Source organism: Anolis sagrei, chromosome 2, assembly GCF_037176765.1.
Source record: "Anolis sagrei isolate rAnoSag1 chromosome 2, rAnoSag1.mat, whole genome shotgun sequence".
In the NCBI taxonomy this organism is placed as follows: domain Eukaryota; kingdom Metazoa; phylum Chordata; class Lepidosauria; order Squamata; family Dactyloidae; genus Anolis; species Anolis sagrei.
Genome location: NC_090022.1, coordinates 116,638,670 through 116,655,844, shown reverse-complemented (window position 1 = coordinate 116,655,844; position 17,175 = coordinate 116,638,670). Strand labels below are relative to the sequence as shown.

General features: G+C 42.5%; 1 protein-coding gene across 1 annotated transcript in view; it reads left to right on the top strand.

Annotated features, from left to right (window-relative positions):
- The window catches only part of FDXR (ferredoxin reductase), a 43,950-nt gene extending 27,458 nt beyond the window's left edge, over positions 1 to 16,492 (top strand). The window contains exons 6-12 of the mRNA XM_060764726.2: positions 194 to 295; positions 1,641 to 1,748; positions 3,937 to 4,021; positions 8,441 to 8,640; positions 11,455 to 11,626; positions 12,563 to 12,736; positions 15,493 to 16,492. Coding sequence (XP_060620709.2) covers positions 194 to 295; positions 1,641 to 1,748; positions 3,937 to 4,021; positions 8,441 to 8,640; positions 11,455 to 11,626; positions 12,563 to 12,736; positions 15,493 to 15,623 — 972 coding nt within the window. The 3' untranslated portion in view covers positions 15,624 to 16,492. The remainder of the gene's footprint in view (positions 1 to 193; positions 296 to 1,640; positions 1,749 to 3,936; positions 4,022 to 8,440; positions 8,641 to 11,454; positions 11,627 to 12,562; positions 12,737 to 15,492) is intronic.
- The last annotated feature ends 683 nt before the right edge of the window (positions 16,493 to 17,175 follow it).

The following is a 17,175-nucleotide window of genomic DNA, read 5'->3' as shown; positions in this document are numbered from 1 at the left end:
GGGCTGAGTGATTTTGCAAGAACCTTTTCCATAAGGTGCTGCAAAATTAAGAGGCAAAGACGGCCTGTTGGTTAACCATGTAGGCTGATCTTAAAGCAGTGGAGTGATTCTGAGACTGGGCAAGGGCTGGGAATCACTGCAGAAATGGACACTGAGAAATGGCTGAAGTAGGGGGATCTCTCTTCCCCTGCAGCTGAAACCAGACCTGAGCAGTGAGACGGCTGTGGTCCTGGGACATGGGAACGTGGCTCTGGATGTCGCTCGGATTCTCTTATCACCTCTTGAAATTCTCAGGGTAAGTTGGCATAAAGCACAGGCTGTTGTTAAATGCTAAAAGGGCACAAGGTAATAAAGTATCAACTCATAAACTACCAGGGAAAAATCCCCCTTTAGCTGCGTGCAGGGAGAGTTGCATCAAGGTAGAGCTGGGCCGAATCTCTAATTATAAAAGCAGCTACATGCTGACTGTTGCCAGCTAGTTGGATCCTCGCCTCGGAGATAAAGAGCTGTCCTTCTGCCTTGCTCTGTGAGGAGCTTGTAATCCTGCATCTGCTACCATCGGAGTTGGAGACTCAGGAGGCGAGAGAGGCTTTTGAAGGATCGGCTGGGATCAGAGGAATCTGTTACAAAACAGGCTACTACTCTACAGCAAGGAGGGTGAGAAACAGGGGACAACAACTCTTCCTTGAAGTATCTGTATAGTGCTCTCCCATAGTCCACCAGTGCTGCCTGAACAAAACAAATAATTTTACCTCCAGTTCTCTTGCTTTTTAAATAGATTGAATGCTTTATACCTTATCTGGAAGCAGCAAATAATTTAGAAAAAGTGACTACCTTTTCCACAGTCACTTTCCCCTTTTTTGTTATCTAATTTAGGAATGCAGAAATTTTTGTATTTTAAAAGGTAAAAGAAAAGCTTTCCCCCTGACATTAAATCTAGGCGTGTCCAGGTCTGGGTGGTGGTGCTCATCTTCATTTCTAAACCGAAGCATCAGTGTTGTCCGTAGACACCTCCAAGGTCATGTGGCCAGCATGACTGCATGGCGTGCCATTACCTTCCTGCGCCACCAGCAGATTATTACATGACACTTTTAAGAACCTGTGTGGAGTGAGGGGAAGTCATGCAAAGCATGGATGCTCCAGAATCTGTAATTACACCCCCTACGTGGTTTTTAAAGGTTACTTAATGCTTTACACTTTTGTACTCAAGAAGCCACTCCGTGAGTATAAAATAAATTTGTATGTATAGTTCTCTTTAGACCCAGTGAGGTTTTTCTTAAAACTGGAAGTGAATCAGAAGTGACTTTCTGTCATATCTGGCTTCTGAAAAATGCCTCTCTTGGTCCTAAAATGGCTCAGAATGACTTAAGAACATGGCCGAAATCCACACACACACCTTACTGTGAGGCATTTAGGGAGAAAAATATTTTAGTTGCTGGTAATGGGAAGTTTTTAGTAGGAGGAGTGCGGCCTTTCAAAGCCCCCTAAGATTTCGTAGTTGCCCAGCCCTGGTGCAAATCACCTTGCCTTGAAAGGAGATTTGAGGTGTTGGTTTATACTGTGACTGGTTGTGCTATGAACTCTTTCCTTTTCATTTCTTGTTTCCTGTCCCTAATCCCCAACCTGTTCTCCACATCTAGAAATCTGACATCACTGAAGCTTCGCTCACAGCCTTGGCCCGCAGCAAAGTGAAGCGGGTGTGCCTTATAGGGAGGAGGGGCCCCCTCCAGGTTGCCTTCACCATAAAGGTAAATAAAATAAAATGCAGGAGGAGTTTTTGTTTTTGAGTTGGGAAGACTGCCTCTGGTGAGAGTATATCCTCATGTTCGTCGTGAGGGAACAAGGATATGCTCTTGAGTACAAGGATATGCAACCCTTACCTATTTCTATCTGTAGACACTGCAAATAATTGGACTGGGAGGCTTGCTTGCCCATTATAAATCATGCAGTGAAATTGTGGAAAGGAGGGACTTGCACTTGATAAACCCTTTTGTACATACTTCTCTGCTGTTTTGGTGGGGGAGCATCAAACTAAATGTGGGAAATTCGATGTCGAGGCAGGCCATCAGACTCAGGAAAGTGCATGGTATTATCCCAATTTATCTACTGAAATTGTCCAGGTGGTGCAGTGGGTTAAATTGACTGATAAGTCAGCATTTTGAATCTGGGGAAAGTGGATTGAGCTCCCTCTGTCAGCTCCAGTTCCTCATGCGGGGACATGAGAGAAGCCTCCCATAAGAACGGTAAAACATTAAAACATCCCGGCGTCCCCTGGGCAGCGTCCTTGCAGATGGCCAATTCTCTCACACCAGAAGTTTTTTTTTTAATTGTTTTATTGGTTTTTCCCACTCCCACCCTCCCCTCCTTGTACATGCCATTTATACATCAAACTACAGAAGTTACATTTGAAATATCAGTCTCAGTCTTAATTTTTCTGCTCCACATCCTAACACATTCTCTAAATAATTCCGAACTGGTTCCCACATCCTCTTAGTTATTGTAACCTTTTCAATTTTATCTATATTATTCCATTTGCAATTTGTTATTTCCACATTTAACATATTCACTATATAGTTATACCAATTAATCAGCGTCCATTTTGTTTTGTCTTTCCAACCCCTCACTAAAACAATTTGTGCACAAGCGATGAATTTGTCAACCATTTTTTCCTTTTGTATATTCTTCACTCCTGCTATTCGTGCATGTAGTATATTTCTATTAATTATTACTATTTGTAAGTTTAACATTCTATTGATTTCCCCTTCAATCCTTTTCCAGTATTCTTGCACTTGATCACATTCCCATATCATATGATTAAACACCCCTCTTTGTTCACAGCCATGCCAACACCTATCCTTTATCCCTGGTACAAAGCATGAAAGTTGTGCAGGAGTTCTGTACCATTTTTGTAACATTTTCCTTCTTGCTTCCCTTAATACATTATACTTTTCTTTTGCTATATTACTTATTTCCCTTTGGATGTCTTCCCTCTCAATTTCCATATCCAATCTCCATGTTTGGAAAATTTCCTCTATTATTTCTTCTTTTACTGTTATAATTTGGTCGTACAGATCTCCTGCCACTTTCTTCTCCCCTCTCAAACGTTTCCTAATCACCTTCTCAAATGGACTATCCTGTTCTCTAATTTTCCCCCTCCGTCTAAAAATTTCCTGTCTTATAGCCCAGCTTTGAATCCAATTCCCTGACCCTATCCAATTCTGAATTTCTTTTTGTTCTACGGGGTTTCCATCCTCTGTATATAGATCCTCTACTAACCTTTTCCCTCTGCTTTCAATCAGTCTCAATGTTCTGCCTATCATTTCATCATTATTATAATTCATTTGCCATATAGTTGCCATCTTATTCTCATTACCTGGATTTAACTTCTTCTTTCTTTTTTTCCACACTTTTACTGTTCCTTTAAAGGGTTCCTTAAGTTCTGTTTCCTCTCTCCTCTTCCATTCCCTAAATATTATTTCTTTTCCTTTAATATTATTTATTATCTTCTCCATATTTACCCATTTTTTTTCCGTATACTGTATTTCCAGCAATCTTTGGATTTGAAATGCATCATAATAAACTTCCAGACTTCTCACACCAGAAGTGACTTGCAATTTCTCAAGTTGCTCCTGACATGAAAAAAATCTGCTGAAATGACATACAATGTATTTGCATGCCTTTCCAGAGAACTATTGTTTCCTAGAGCAGCTCATATGGGATTCCTTCTTTTAAAAATAGAGTAGGCCTATTTTTACATTTCTCATAAGATTATGTTGTGGCATACAAATCCCATTAAAAAGCACATGTATACATGTCCTTGCCTGAACTGAACATTACTTAGAGTTGAAAACTTGCATGTGGCAACCTCCTAGGACTGCAACTCTTCTGCATGAAGTAATGAGGGATAATGTGTTTCTATCCATTTGAAAACCCCAGGAGCTGCGAGAGATGATCAACCTACCTAATGCCCGACCTTTCCTGAATCCTGCAGACTTCAAAGGCCTTGGTGATGCTATCAAAGGTAAGGATCAGACGGAGACATGTTTCTGAAATTAACAGTATTAGGAATTCCAGTTTATCTCAAAGCCCTTCTGACCTGAAAGACCTTCTTTCTTATCCCATCTGGGTGTGGCGAGTGATACTGAGAATTAATGCTCTTTGATTAGATTCACAAAGTTTTCTTTTAAGTATACTGTATGTTTGGGACTGTATCGCTACATAAATGCAAAGTGTGTGTTTTTGCAGAGGGAAGAGGAACACAATATGGGGCCTCTAAACTCTGCAATTGCTGTTGACAAATTGGCAGCAGCTTCACGTATCATAACTGAAATTTGCAGATGCTTCAGTGAGTGGCTAAAATCTTCTCCTAAGCACAGTGGGGTGGGTTCTGTGGTGCAAGGCAGGGTATTTAAGGGTTTGAGAGCCTTTTGTGCCCTTCTTTGTATTCCAGTGGGCCACATTTCTTACTCTGCTGCCCCTATCCCAAAATAGTCTTTCCCCTAGAGCAAATTGTGTGTCCACAAACCTTTGAGGCAAGCTTTGCCAGTTAAATCTATTTGCTGATCTTCTTTTTAGAATTGGAAAGTGATCAGCAGCAGCCAAGAGCCTAATTGTGAAGGTTGAGCAAAAGAGGCTTAGATCTTGATTCTAGGGAAGAAGTCAAGGGCACAAGGGTGGTGCTAGCTTCTGGTGACAGTGAAAGACACAGGGCCATCCTGCTAACATGTCTCAAAATGTACAGCAGCCTGTAGCCCTTGAAGCGTTTGGATTAATGCTGACACATTGCCTTATCATTGGCATTGCTGGCAGGGGCATCTCGAGAGTGAGATCTAGAAGGCCAATTTCCTCTTCCTGGTTTCTCTTTGCCCTCATGCCACCCTTTGATTGACTGGGAATTTCATTCAGTTAAATTATAGAGTCTTGCTACTTTCTCAATTTTGCTCATCAGCAAGCAGCTTTCAGGTGGTTTTATACATTAGCAGGTAGTAGAAATGGTTCAGGCTAAGGGAAAGCCTATTCTGGAAATGTCATAAAACTTGCCATGATGGTGGTGGTTGTTATGTGCCTTCAATAATACAGCAACTGAACTTAACATGGGGGTGTCTTCTCAAGATTTGTTCACAATAGGTTTGCCTTTGCCTTCCTCTGAATCCTATTTCCCAGGCTCTGATCCCAGATCTTCTGCTTTAAACCAGATTATTTCTGCACCACCAGATAATCAGAGATAAACAGAAAACCAGGGATCAGATCCTGGGATATAGGGCCTGTCCAGAAGGGCCCTGAGAGAGTGCAACACATGCAAAGTCTCACAGTGAATTTCCATGGCTGAGCAAGCATTCAAACCCTGTCCTTCAGAGTCCAGCACTCACCCATCTCGTATGCCATGTTGTCTTAGCCTGCAGTGTATCCTTGCCTTGACCTGAGCTAGTCTCGTTTCCCATGCTGTTAGCAAGCTTAAGTTTATCTCCTTCTTTCCCTTGATTTCCTGTTGAGCGAGAGTGTCTCTTTATAACAATAAACTGAATGACGTGTGCATGCTGTCGGGAGCTGAAGCGCTCCAAAGGGCAATGAGCTGCAACAGCAGCTGTCTAACCTTGAGATGGCTGGAGGCCAGAGACTTCCAGAGTCTTCTCTGTGGAGCAGCTCTAGGGAGCGTGTGGGCTCTTTTGTCCAGATCAGAAAGAAAGAAAGAAAGAAAGAAAGAAAGAAAGAAAGGAAAACAGGAATGGAGTGGTGGGTCAGGGTATTGTTTTACAGGAGGTTAAGTGGAAAAGACTGTGTTATGTGAGGAGAAAGAGATACATACTGTATTTAGTTTGTAATATCTTCACTGAGCAATTTTTTTATTTTTCTATTTTTTGCATTGAAAGAATGGGCTAATTTCAGATCCAAAGAGCCTTGGCAGAAAGCACAATGCTCTTGCCACCTTAAATGATAGAGTTTATAAACCTGGAGTGTTACGTTCACTTGAGTTTGAGTAAACTAATAAGACTGTTGGCTTAGCCAGATTGACAGAGACAAAGCAAAGGTCCCATGTGATCAGCTCCTTCAGTGTGATTTTCTTCCTTTTTCTCTACTTCACTCATTTCCATCTCATTAAAATACTGTTGAGCTTTTCCTCATACCTTGTCTCTGGAAGACCTAATAACAATTTTAAGAGGGCAATAGGGGACATGGCATGGCTTAAACCTAAATCACATTCTCCTAGTTCAGATTCTGTGATTCCCTACCTACATTCCCTATCTTTTCAGTTCTATGTATTGTTTATTTTATGTGTGGCACTTCTGAGTGCTTTGTAAGCTGCCCCGAGTCCTATGGGGAGATGGTGGTGGGGTACAAATAAATTTTGTTGTTGTTGTTGTTGTTGTTGTTGTTGTTGTTGTTGTTGTTGTTGTTTAAAACAACAAGATGAGTCCACAGTAAACAAGATCACTCTGCTGGCTGTTGTACTGGATCACACATCAGACACTTCCCAAGTGTCTAGAACTGTGTGATGTATCGGCGAATAATGTGTGCAGATCCCAGTAAGGTGGCCTTTTGCAGCTGGCAGATGGCAATTTTGTCAGTGCCAATTGTTTTTAAGTGCAGGCCAAGGTCTTTAGGCACTGCACCTAGTGTGCCAATCACCACTGGGACCACCTTGACTGGCTTGTGCCTTGCAATTCGATCTTTAGAACCTCATATGGTGTCAGCTTTTCCAGTTATTTTTCTTCAGTCCTGCTGTCGCCTGGGATTGCAACATCAATTACTAATACTTTGTCTTTTAACACAATCGTGAGGTCGGGAGTATTGTGCTCCAAAACTCTTGTCTGTCTGAACTCGAAAGTCCCAGAGTAGTTTGACGTGTTCATTTATTATTACTATTACTATTTATTACATTGTAAGCAAAAGAAAGGTTTCAGGGCTATCAAGTCATAAGTCCCTGCTTCATGCCCACTTTGGTCCCTAAAGATGCAACTTCACTTGGGATTTGTTGTGTGCCTACAGGGTGGCTTTAAGGGCCTTTCTACATGGGCCACATGTGGCAGAGCTGTTCCAAAGTGGGGTGCTCCATAGCATCTCTGGGGGAGTTCACGTAGCTCTGTGGTGCTGAACCAGCAGCTGGACAACCACCCTTACTGTCCCCATTATTACTGGATACAAAAAATGCGGGAGAAGTGAGAGAGGAAATGAGGAATTTCCTCTTATTTCCCCTTCTCCAATCATTCTTCTGCTTCAGCCATCATCAGCATGTGATGAGTGATGAGCACCACGGTTTTCTTATAGCAAGACATAGTCAGAAGAGGTTTACTAGTGCCTTTGCCTTCCTCTGAGAGAGTGTGGCTTACTTAAAGTCACCCAGTGGGTTTCCATGGCTGAATGGGGATTCAAACCCTAGTCCTCCAGAGCCCTAACAGACAGGGCTCTTTTTCTCTTGAGATACAGCCTGAAAAAGGCAGATATGCTGTATTTCATTGCATAATAGTTGCACTCCCCCCTTTTCCCCAATGATAGATAAGAATGGATCATAGGATACATTCAGTCCTTCATTCTGGTTGTGCTGATTTTGATTAGGGTTCCACGCCTGTCTTTACCTCATTAAAGACTGCTATCTTCCCTTCAGATTTCATTAGAGTTTGTGTAGATATTGGGCTGGATCCAGACTTAGTTGATGCTTAGAGCTGGGATGAAGGAGGATAAGTAAATAGCAGTTAATTAAAACAGGAGTACACAATATACATGCAGCTTTGGCAGCCCCTGATCTTTCAGTAAACACAGATCACTGTTTTTGTGCCCCTTCAAGCAGGTAAACTGCCTTCACAGAAGTTGTACGAGCTCCCTACATTGTTTAACATGGAACAACCCAAAATATTTTGTTTCTAAAACACAAGAAGTGTACTTCCAATTTGGCATTTCCAGTACTGTCTGCAGTTCTAGCGGGGAGAAAATTCGCTGAGATTAAAACTAGCAATAACATTATATTCTGTTTTTATACCATGGAAGTAGTCAGTGATGCCCACCTTTGAATTAGAGTTCTATTAATATGAGTGAAGTGACTGTGCTCTAAGTCTGGGAAAGTCAGTAGGAACCTTTGTCAGGAGATCTCTTCATCACAGAGAAGACTTCAGCGTGATGCTTCACATAGTAGTAACGTTCAGCCCCTTTTTTGCAGGGGATCTGCTTGAAGGGAGGGACTGGGAGGAGGAGACAGCACTCACTCTTGCCCTCTTCCTCCTGTTTTGTTCTTGAGCCCTGCACCAGCTGCTGGAGTTAATGGGATCTCATGCTCATGTTCTAATGGTGTACAGAATCCCATGGAAACCTGTCAGCTTTTCAGATATGTACAGACCAACGACAACCTTCGTTCTGGGTATTCCTTCCATCTTCATCACTTCACTTCATGGTGAAATGTGGTCCTGGTAGGCTCACTGCGCTCCTGCCATCCTTTTGTAATTTTCAGATGTTCCCAGACCTCGAAAACGGCTGACCGAGCTGATGATCAAAACCGCCCTGGAAGACCCAGGAGAGGCGATGGCCAGTCGTTGGGCTTCGGTGTCCAGAGAGTGGAGCCTGAAGTTTTTGCGCAGCCCGCTGGAAGTGTTGCCCATGGCTGATGGGAGGCAGGCAAGGGCTATCCGAATGGCTGTCACCAGGTTGGAAGTATGGGCTCCCTTTTTTCTTCGCTTGATGCTATTCCTCTCATTTTAGCTCCCTCTTCCCTCTCCACTTTGCCCTCCAGTCTGTCTCTTCAAGGTCTGCTGCATCCATTTAGTTTTGGAGGCTCCCGCTCTCCTCTCTGGGCCCAGGGGCCTTCCAGCATTAAGCGCAGGACAGCTTCATATTCCCAGTCTAATTAGAACTACCAACGTAACTGCCTGCTGTCTGCAAGTCAAAATGGCAGGCTCTCTCAGCAAGCTGGCACTGTCTGTCCCCAAGGGTCCATTTCCTGCATAGAAGAGTTATTTCCATTTGTTTGATACTGATACCTGTCATAGGAGGGCATGCTAATAATGCAGCCAATAAGTCATCCCAAGACAAGGTGGGATTGCCAGTCGGTTGAAGGGAACTCAGAACCAAGATGGAGTTGACCCTGCTACGTCTTCTTTGGTTATAAAGGACTTACCATCCCTTGTTAATATAACAAGAGGTGGTAACCTAAGGGTGGCTTGCATGAGGCCCTTTAGAGTACCTGTCAGGGGCTGCTTAGATTTTGCATGACTTATAGGCTTGAAGTTTTCTGTTTATAGGAACAGAAGTTGACAGTATTGCTTTAGTGTGTCTGAACTGTTTACATTGATAGTGTATGGAGTGTGTTTTCATGGATTTGTTTACTGTATATTTAATTTTTAAAAGGATTTCAAATTAATGAGAACATAAATTGAGACCTGGCTGAATCATATTACGGTTATATTGAGTCGAGCATTTTTCCATACTCTGGCCATACAGATGATTCTGAAAAGGGCACCAGTAGGATATGAATGCGGCCAGATCTTCTTTCCTATGCTTTCCAGCAACTGATACTTAGAGGGCATGTGTGAGCGCGCCTTCAGGTTGCCTTATTGTGATCTCATGAATTTCATAGGGCTTTCTTAGGCAAAGAAAACTCAGAAGTAGTTTTCCACTTCCTTCCTCTGAAACAGAACTATTAGGCTTGTGCAGGTCAACTGAACAGCAGTTCCATTTCTGCTATCTGAATTTCTGCAAACCCGTAGATCCATTTTCACGCACCTCCTGAAAGCGGGTGGGCATCCGAAAAGTCATTTTCAGTCCAGAGTCGAAAAATGTGGCAAGATCCGGCCCATTGATGGCATTGGCTCGTCTTCCCATCATTTTTAGGACTATTGGGATGAAAATGACCACACTTGGAGAACACATCTACCACTGTTAGCCCACCAAGTTTCATAACGCTTGGGTCATCCCCTGATTTTTAGGAATTTCTTTTCTTTCTTAAAAAATCCCAAAAAGATATCCTTGCTGCCCCCCCCCCCCCCAGTAACTTCTACAGCAGCAGTTTTATTATTATTAGGCAACAGCCAAATTATTATTATTAAATTAAATTAAGAAGGCAGAGAGATTGCAAAGGATAGGATTGGCAGAGGAAGGCTGGTAGAACTTTTGTTGGTAGTGTTTTTTGCTGGTATATTCTTTTGAATACTACAAATAATAATAACAATACCTTTAATGTCCTGATGGAGGTTGGAGTTAGAGAGAGACTATGGATTTTGTGGGGTTGTTAAAGCTTCCACAGAAGCCCAAAACCTGCTTATTATAGGCAACAGCCAAATTATAGTTATTAAATGAAATTAAGAAGGCAGAGAGCAGAGAGAAATATACAGTAATAAAACAACAGAGAAAACTTGTGATGAGATTGCAAAGAAATAAATTATTAGGTATTTGTGGTAGGTTTAGAAAGGTAGGTTTTTCTGAGAATGAGCCTTTGCTGTTTGCTGAAGTTCTTATCATTATTAATAACAATGATATTTTAAAAATACTTTCTGAAAGAGAGGAGAGAGACGAGAAGAAGCTAAAGGCTTTAGTACAGGCTAAAGGGTGAGTCAAAGTTCCGAGCCACCCTAAAAGAAAACACACCTACCCACAAGTGTCCCAAATGCTGCATATTCACCCACCCATATTTTCTAACTCCCAGTCCCTAAATAAAAAATCAAGAATATAATCTAGGAAAATGAAATAATAAAATTAGATTCTATGAGCCATGCCAAAAACTAAAGCTGCAACTGAGCGTCAAGCACCTCTCTCTAGAGCAGTGGTTCTCAACCTGTGGGTCTCCAGGTGTTTTTGGTCTACAACTCCCAGAAATCCCAGTCAGTTTATCAGCTGTTAGGATTTCTTGAAGGCTAAAACATCTGGAAACCCACAGGTTGAGAACTGCTGCTCTAGAGCAGGACTCAACTGAGCAATGGAGGCGCTCGCCCCATTATATAGACACTGCTTGTGTAGGACACGTCATAGCATTCTTCTGTTCTGATTGACCCAACAGGCAGTGCTCACAGGGAAATCTGTGTAGTCTGTTTTGGTTGAAAAAAGCATGACGGCAGAGCCCTTACCATTATGGGTGTCCAAACAAGCCGAAGGCCAATATCCAAAATGAATCTGTACACAAGCTTAGAGCCTACAGTACCTGCTTTGAGTTGGTAGTCTCCTATCTAAGTGCTAACTGGAGCTTAATCTGTTTTGTTTCAAAAATGGGGGGGGGGGGGAATTGGTGCCTTTCAGGCTCAATCAGAGGCATACCACTGCCCTCCACCCAGTACTGAAGGTGATAATATAGCCATCCTGACTAGTAGCCATTCATGGCCAAATCCTCCATCAATGTATACTATCCCTTATAAAGCGGATGACCCTTACTTGCAACTGGCCAAGAAGCCTGGGCTGAGACTGTTGGCATTGTGTGATGATCTCCCTCACCTTGCCCCTTTCTCCCCTTCCTTTTCTTTCCCTTCCTGGACTCCGCAGGGTACAGGAGAGGCTGCCAAGGCAGTTCCCACTGGAGAAGTTGAGGAGATGACGTGCGGACTGGTTCTCAGTAGCATTGGCTACAAGAGCCTCCCAATTGATCCTGCTGTACCCTTTGACCCCAAGCAAGGCATTATCCCCAACAATTTGGGCAGAGTGTTGGGGGCACCAGGTCAGTAAAATTGTAGCTGTTCAGTGGTCTCAGTAGTGATGCAAAGGCCTGGGTCAAGAAAAGACAGAAAACGTCAGGGTGAGAGGTGGGGGAATTTCCATCTGGTTTTTTTTCTGAAGTTTTTTTTTTTTATGGGCAAATTGAAAATTGGGGGCTGGGGGTGAAGCAGATTGTAGGGGTTTTTAAAGGAATGATCAATATTATGTTAACCCCTGTTAGTGCAGTGGGTTAAACCACTGAGCTGTTGAACTTTCTGACCTAAAGGTCAGTGGTTCAAATCCAAGGAGTGGGGTGAGCTCCTGCTGTTAGCCCCAGCTTCTGCCAACCTAGCAGTTCGAAAACATGCAAATATGAGTACATCAATAGGTACTGCTTCAGTGAGAAGGTAAAGGTGTTCCATGCAGTCATGCTGGTCACATGACCTTGGTGGTGTCTACAGGTGTCTAAGCTCTTCGGCTTAGAAATGCAGATGAGCACTACCTCCCAGAGTCAGACACGACTAGACTTAATGTCAGGGGGAAACATTTACTTTTTCCTTTAATATTATGTTTATGTAAGGCAATATACACACTATAGTCACTGAAGTTCTTATTTCCATTTCCCAGTTCTTTCAATTAGAAGGAGTTTCCTTCCACCCGTTCAACATTTCTGGAAATGTTATCTTTTTGGCTCAGCCCCCAAACTTGTTTCTAACCAGAGAAGCTCAGTGTAGTTGTTCAACTGCAAAGACACTGAATCTGGAGTAGGATGGTGACATTTGCCTGTGTCCCTGAATGACCTTGGGGGTTGGGGTGAGGGGGTGTTCAGCCAGGGCTGCAATAATCCTGACTCCAAGGAGATAAAATAGCGAGTTGGTAGGTATTGCCTGGCTCTGTTCCAGATGAAGAATGTGGACCAGATTAGTTAGGCTGCCTGACTGTGTATTATCCTTTGCAGGGCTCTACTGCAGTGGCTGGGTAAAGAGGGGGCCCACGGGTGTGATCATCACCACGATGAATGATAGCTTTGACACAGCCCAATCTGTGCTGGAGGATCTGCAGTCTGGTGCCTTGGACGTTTCAGGTGCCAAAGGAGGCTTTGACTTGGTGAGGAGCATCCTTCAATCCCGAGGTAAAGATGTTGTGTTCTCTTTCTCTAATTATATTGAGTTCTGTAGGCAACAAGGACAGAACATGGGCCATAGGAAGCTGCCTGGTATATGAAGTAAGACCCTTGATCCATCTAGCCCAGTACTGTCAACACTGACTGGTAGAGCTCTCCAGAACTCCAGGCAGGAGCCTTTCCTATCCCCCTGCTTGAAGATCACTGGTGGTCTCCCAATTAATTACTAACCAGCCCTGATTCTGTTTAGCTTCTGAACTCTGATGAGATCCAGCATGCTCAGTGTGGTAAAGTGGAGGAATTCAATTCTCAGTGTGTGTTTTACTTAACATTAGAGAATGTTAACTATCTCTAGTGGGGCAAATTTAGCAGGTCCTTTCTGGGACAGCTAGTCTTCTATTTTCCTTAACAATCCCAAATATTAGCAACATCAGGAACCTTATCCAAAACCATGGCACAGGCCCTATCAAACAATCAGAAAGGTTTAGAGATTTAAGGTTTCTAAATAAGATTGTTTTGTGGCGGGGTTTGCATTCTAACTTAAAGGGAAATGTTGTCAGATGGTCAGTTGGTGCTGCTCTTGGTGCACTATGAAAGGGAGAGAGGGACGGGATGCTTTTACATCCACTTCTAACCCCTGTGATTTCTTAATATTGGCTTTCTTTTGCTTTTAACTTTCATGCCTATTGTTACAGTCATTCCTTCACCCTAAACATCATAGGCAGTGCATTTGAGTCTCTTTTCCTAAAAAACAAAATATTGAAAGATTTGATGGCATGTTTTCCTTTTTTGCTTTTGTTCTTCTGTCAACATAAGATGCAAATTTCCTTGCAGAAGTTGCATATTTCTTTGCAGATTTTTGAAATATGTTGTTGAGTTTTAGTGGTGAGGATCATTCTGAGCTGGAACTGGATGTATTCCAGGCCTCCCCAAGACTTCGTTTGGTGCCAGACACTGGCACACCTTATTGCTATAAGCAACATTGGTGGTAAACGATGCAGCAGATGGAATATAACAGGGAAGCATTCCGGCCCTTTCCTTCATGGGTCCAGTGTCCCATCGCAGCCAACGATAGCATTGGGCTGCTAACAAACTAATTCTATCCAAACTCAGCCTGTCCAGCAATTCAGTTCCTCATTGTTGGCTAAATGGGGATCTCTCAATTTCTGTTTTGTTTTAAACTTAACTATTTTTCTTGATTGCTCATTACTCAATGGCCTCTTTGGTTGTTGTTTGTTTCCTGTTTCTATTGCATCCCTAACAAGAGATAGATTTCAACAGTAGATTCTGGTGCTGGTCAGGATAATGTACCTGGAACCTGTGGGGGAGGCCCTGCTCTCGGCCCCACCTTTATCACAAGCGAGACTGGTGGGGACGAGGGACAGGGCCTTCTCAGTGGTGGCCCTCACTTGTGGAATGCATTCCCGGGGGAGATTAGGATAGCAACATCCCTCCTTGCTTTCAGAAGGAAGCTAAAAACCTGGATGTGGGATCAGGCCTTCGGGTAAGCTGGCAGATGGGCAAAGACAACCAATGACAACCAGAGTAGGAAAGGATAATGACAATGCTAGATGGGTTATGGACTATGAATTGGCGAACATTGACCACAAGATGATTTTATTGCTGCTAGTATATTGTTTGACTGTTTTAATTAGTTATAATTGTTGGTAAATATGGTAAATTTGTGTATTGCATATTGTATATTGTATTGTATTTTGTGAATTGTTAGGCATCGAATTGTGCCTTTTTGTAAGCCGCCCTGAGTCCCCCCTAGGGGGTTGAGAAGGGCGGGGTAGAAGCACTCCAAATAAATAAAAATAAAGCTTCCTCTGACAACAGGCAAGACTAAAACATTTAGTTATTCCTGACATTATGAAGCCTCCTGCTCACTCTAAGTTGCGATTAGTCTAAAATTAAGTTTCTCTACAAATGTTTTTTTTAATATTCTAATCTAAGACATTGATTCCTTTCTGGTATTGATAGCCTAGGGATATCGGCAGATATCTCCTCTCTTGCTCTCGCTTGCCCCCCCCCCCCTCTCTCTATAACTTGATAAAAGCATGTGTTTCTGTGGTAAAAAGTATCTATCATGCTTGGTCATATTCCAGCAAACTGAAACTTCTCACTGTATGTGTATATGTAGTAAAATGGGTGCACATACACTTTTGAGACTTGATGGTGTATGCTTGTTTTACAGTGCAATAATGAATGGTGGCTAAAGTAAACTCTGTCCGCAAACCTTTGGGAATCATGACTGTAGCTATGGCAAGCTTAAGAATGCAACCTCCCTGTCCAAAAAGAAACCAGGTTTTGAAAGTTTCTCAGTGACATATGCAACCCGGAAAACAACCATATGAATTGGCTTCATTTCTACAAAGACCATTGAATTTGGATTATTTTTGCAGCTATCATTCTCTGGCATACTTAGAAATGCATTCTACAGGCCATCTGGGTCCTTTACTGTCATTATTTTTAAATGCTTTCAATTAGTGTGTTCCCTGTAAACTAATTCAGGATCTTTAAGTGAACCAAAGGCATTTCATCCCCTAAGGTAGAAGAGTGCTATTATAAGACTCTTCCAAGACATAACTAATTTGACTTGCACTCTTGAGTCTGCTTAGTAATGTATGTGCAAAGCCTGCCTTTAATTCTGAAGGAGTCTGCGCATGAAAGGCAGATGGGCTGCTGTGGTTTGCATGTATGATTAGTCAGGAGGAGGTTGATTTTGATCTATACTTCTCCTTTTTCTCTTGTTTGGTTAACAGGGATCTGCCCTGTATCCTTTTCAGATTGGGAGAAGATCGATGCTGCTGAAGTGGCAAGGGGCAAGCTGTCTGGAAAGCCTCGGGAAAAGATAACAGATCCCCGAGAAATGCTGGAATTGATCGGTCGCTGAGTTGGGTGTTTGCTTGGCAAGAATTGTGCAGGGGCTATCTGTACTTCGAACAAAAGTGTCCAGGCCTCAGAAGATGGTGTCGATAGCATTTATTCTACAGTGCTCTGTTAAAAGAGGTCTGATGCAAGTAGCAAGTCATTTCAAGTTTTTGAATAAAAAGCCTTGGCAAAAAGCTTGTTGCCATTACATTTGGTCCACCTGTCTGCTGTGTGACAGTTTTTTGTCCTTGGCGGATTATTTGGCAGCAAGTCTCAGTATTTATCTGCAATTTCTTGCTGTTCCTGTTCTGGCCAGCACCTGGACCTGTAGTGATTCACTTCTGTCTTTATCACAGTAATTTCAGAAATGGAGGGTGTACCTCATTACAGTAAGAATATGATTGAAATGTTTTAATTTTCAGGGGTTTTGTAACCAGGACTAAGTGCCTTCCCTGTTCTTTCAGGAATGTGTGGGAGTTCTTTTGTTTTGTTTGTGCGAGTGAAATCTTGTCCAGTTTGCATCTCTGCATTATGATGTGTATACGACCTATTTGAAAAGACAGCTCTGGGCATGATTCATGCACCTGGCCATCCTGGAAGATGTAGGAAATCCTGATGACTTTTTGCCATTTTTTCTTCTGACAACGCCCAGGGTACAGAACATTCTTTTTTGTAGCCTGCTTTGGACACGCTGGACGTGATAATAAAACACAGCCGAAGAACTTGAGAGAGAGGAACTAAGCTTGGATTGAATAATCATGAGGACAGGGGCATCAATCACCGTTCCCCTTCACCCTGAAACTCAATTATTCTTCCTCACCCACACCTCAACTTTGATGTCAGATTGCAGATTGTATAATCATTTTAAAATAAAGCTCCTTCTCAAACAGACTGTGAACTTGGGTCAGCACACTTGATTCCCATTTCTGATCTCGCATATATGCTTTAGCCTTAACATAAGCTGGCTAGCCTCCCACTGTACCAGCCCTGAGAGCTGGGAAACGCAGCTGAAAATGTTGGTGAAAATGCTCTTCACGAACTTGATCGATCCTTGCCAACTTAAAGCACACATCCACTGTCAATAAATCATCTGAGATGATTATCTTTTTTGTTGGAAACTCAAACACAAGTTGGATTATTGCTGCAGCTAAAGTTAGAGAGATGCATGATTAATTAGCTTTTTCCTGAGGCATACCACAACAGAGAGATGGGCATTATCCTTGGATTTGGGGTTCTGTGTTTAAGGATTGTCTGAGTTTATGTGTTGTGCTGATAGACATCTATGGCAATGGAATGAAGACAGCCTCATAATACATCATAATCCTTTTCATAATCCTTGGAAAATGTACTTGTTTGCACAAGGAGTCCCAAAAGGCCCCTGCCATGATTCAGTGAATTGTAGCCCCCAAAAGTAACTTTTTCAAATTCTGATCTTCAGTGACCCTACATAAATATTTCACATAGAGAAGCCGCCAGTGAATGAATTGTCTAATAAAAACAGCACCGCCTTTTCTGTAGCTGTTTTGTTTTCTGAATTTACATGGCTGTCGCAATGGCGTTTCCCATAGGAAATG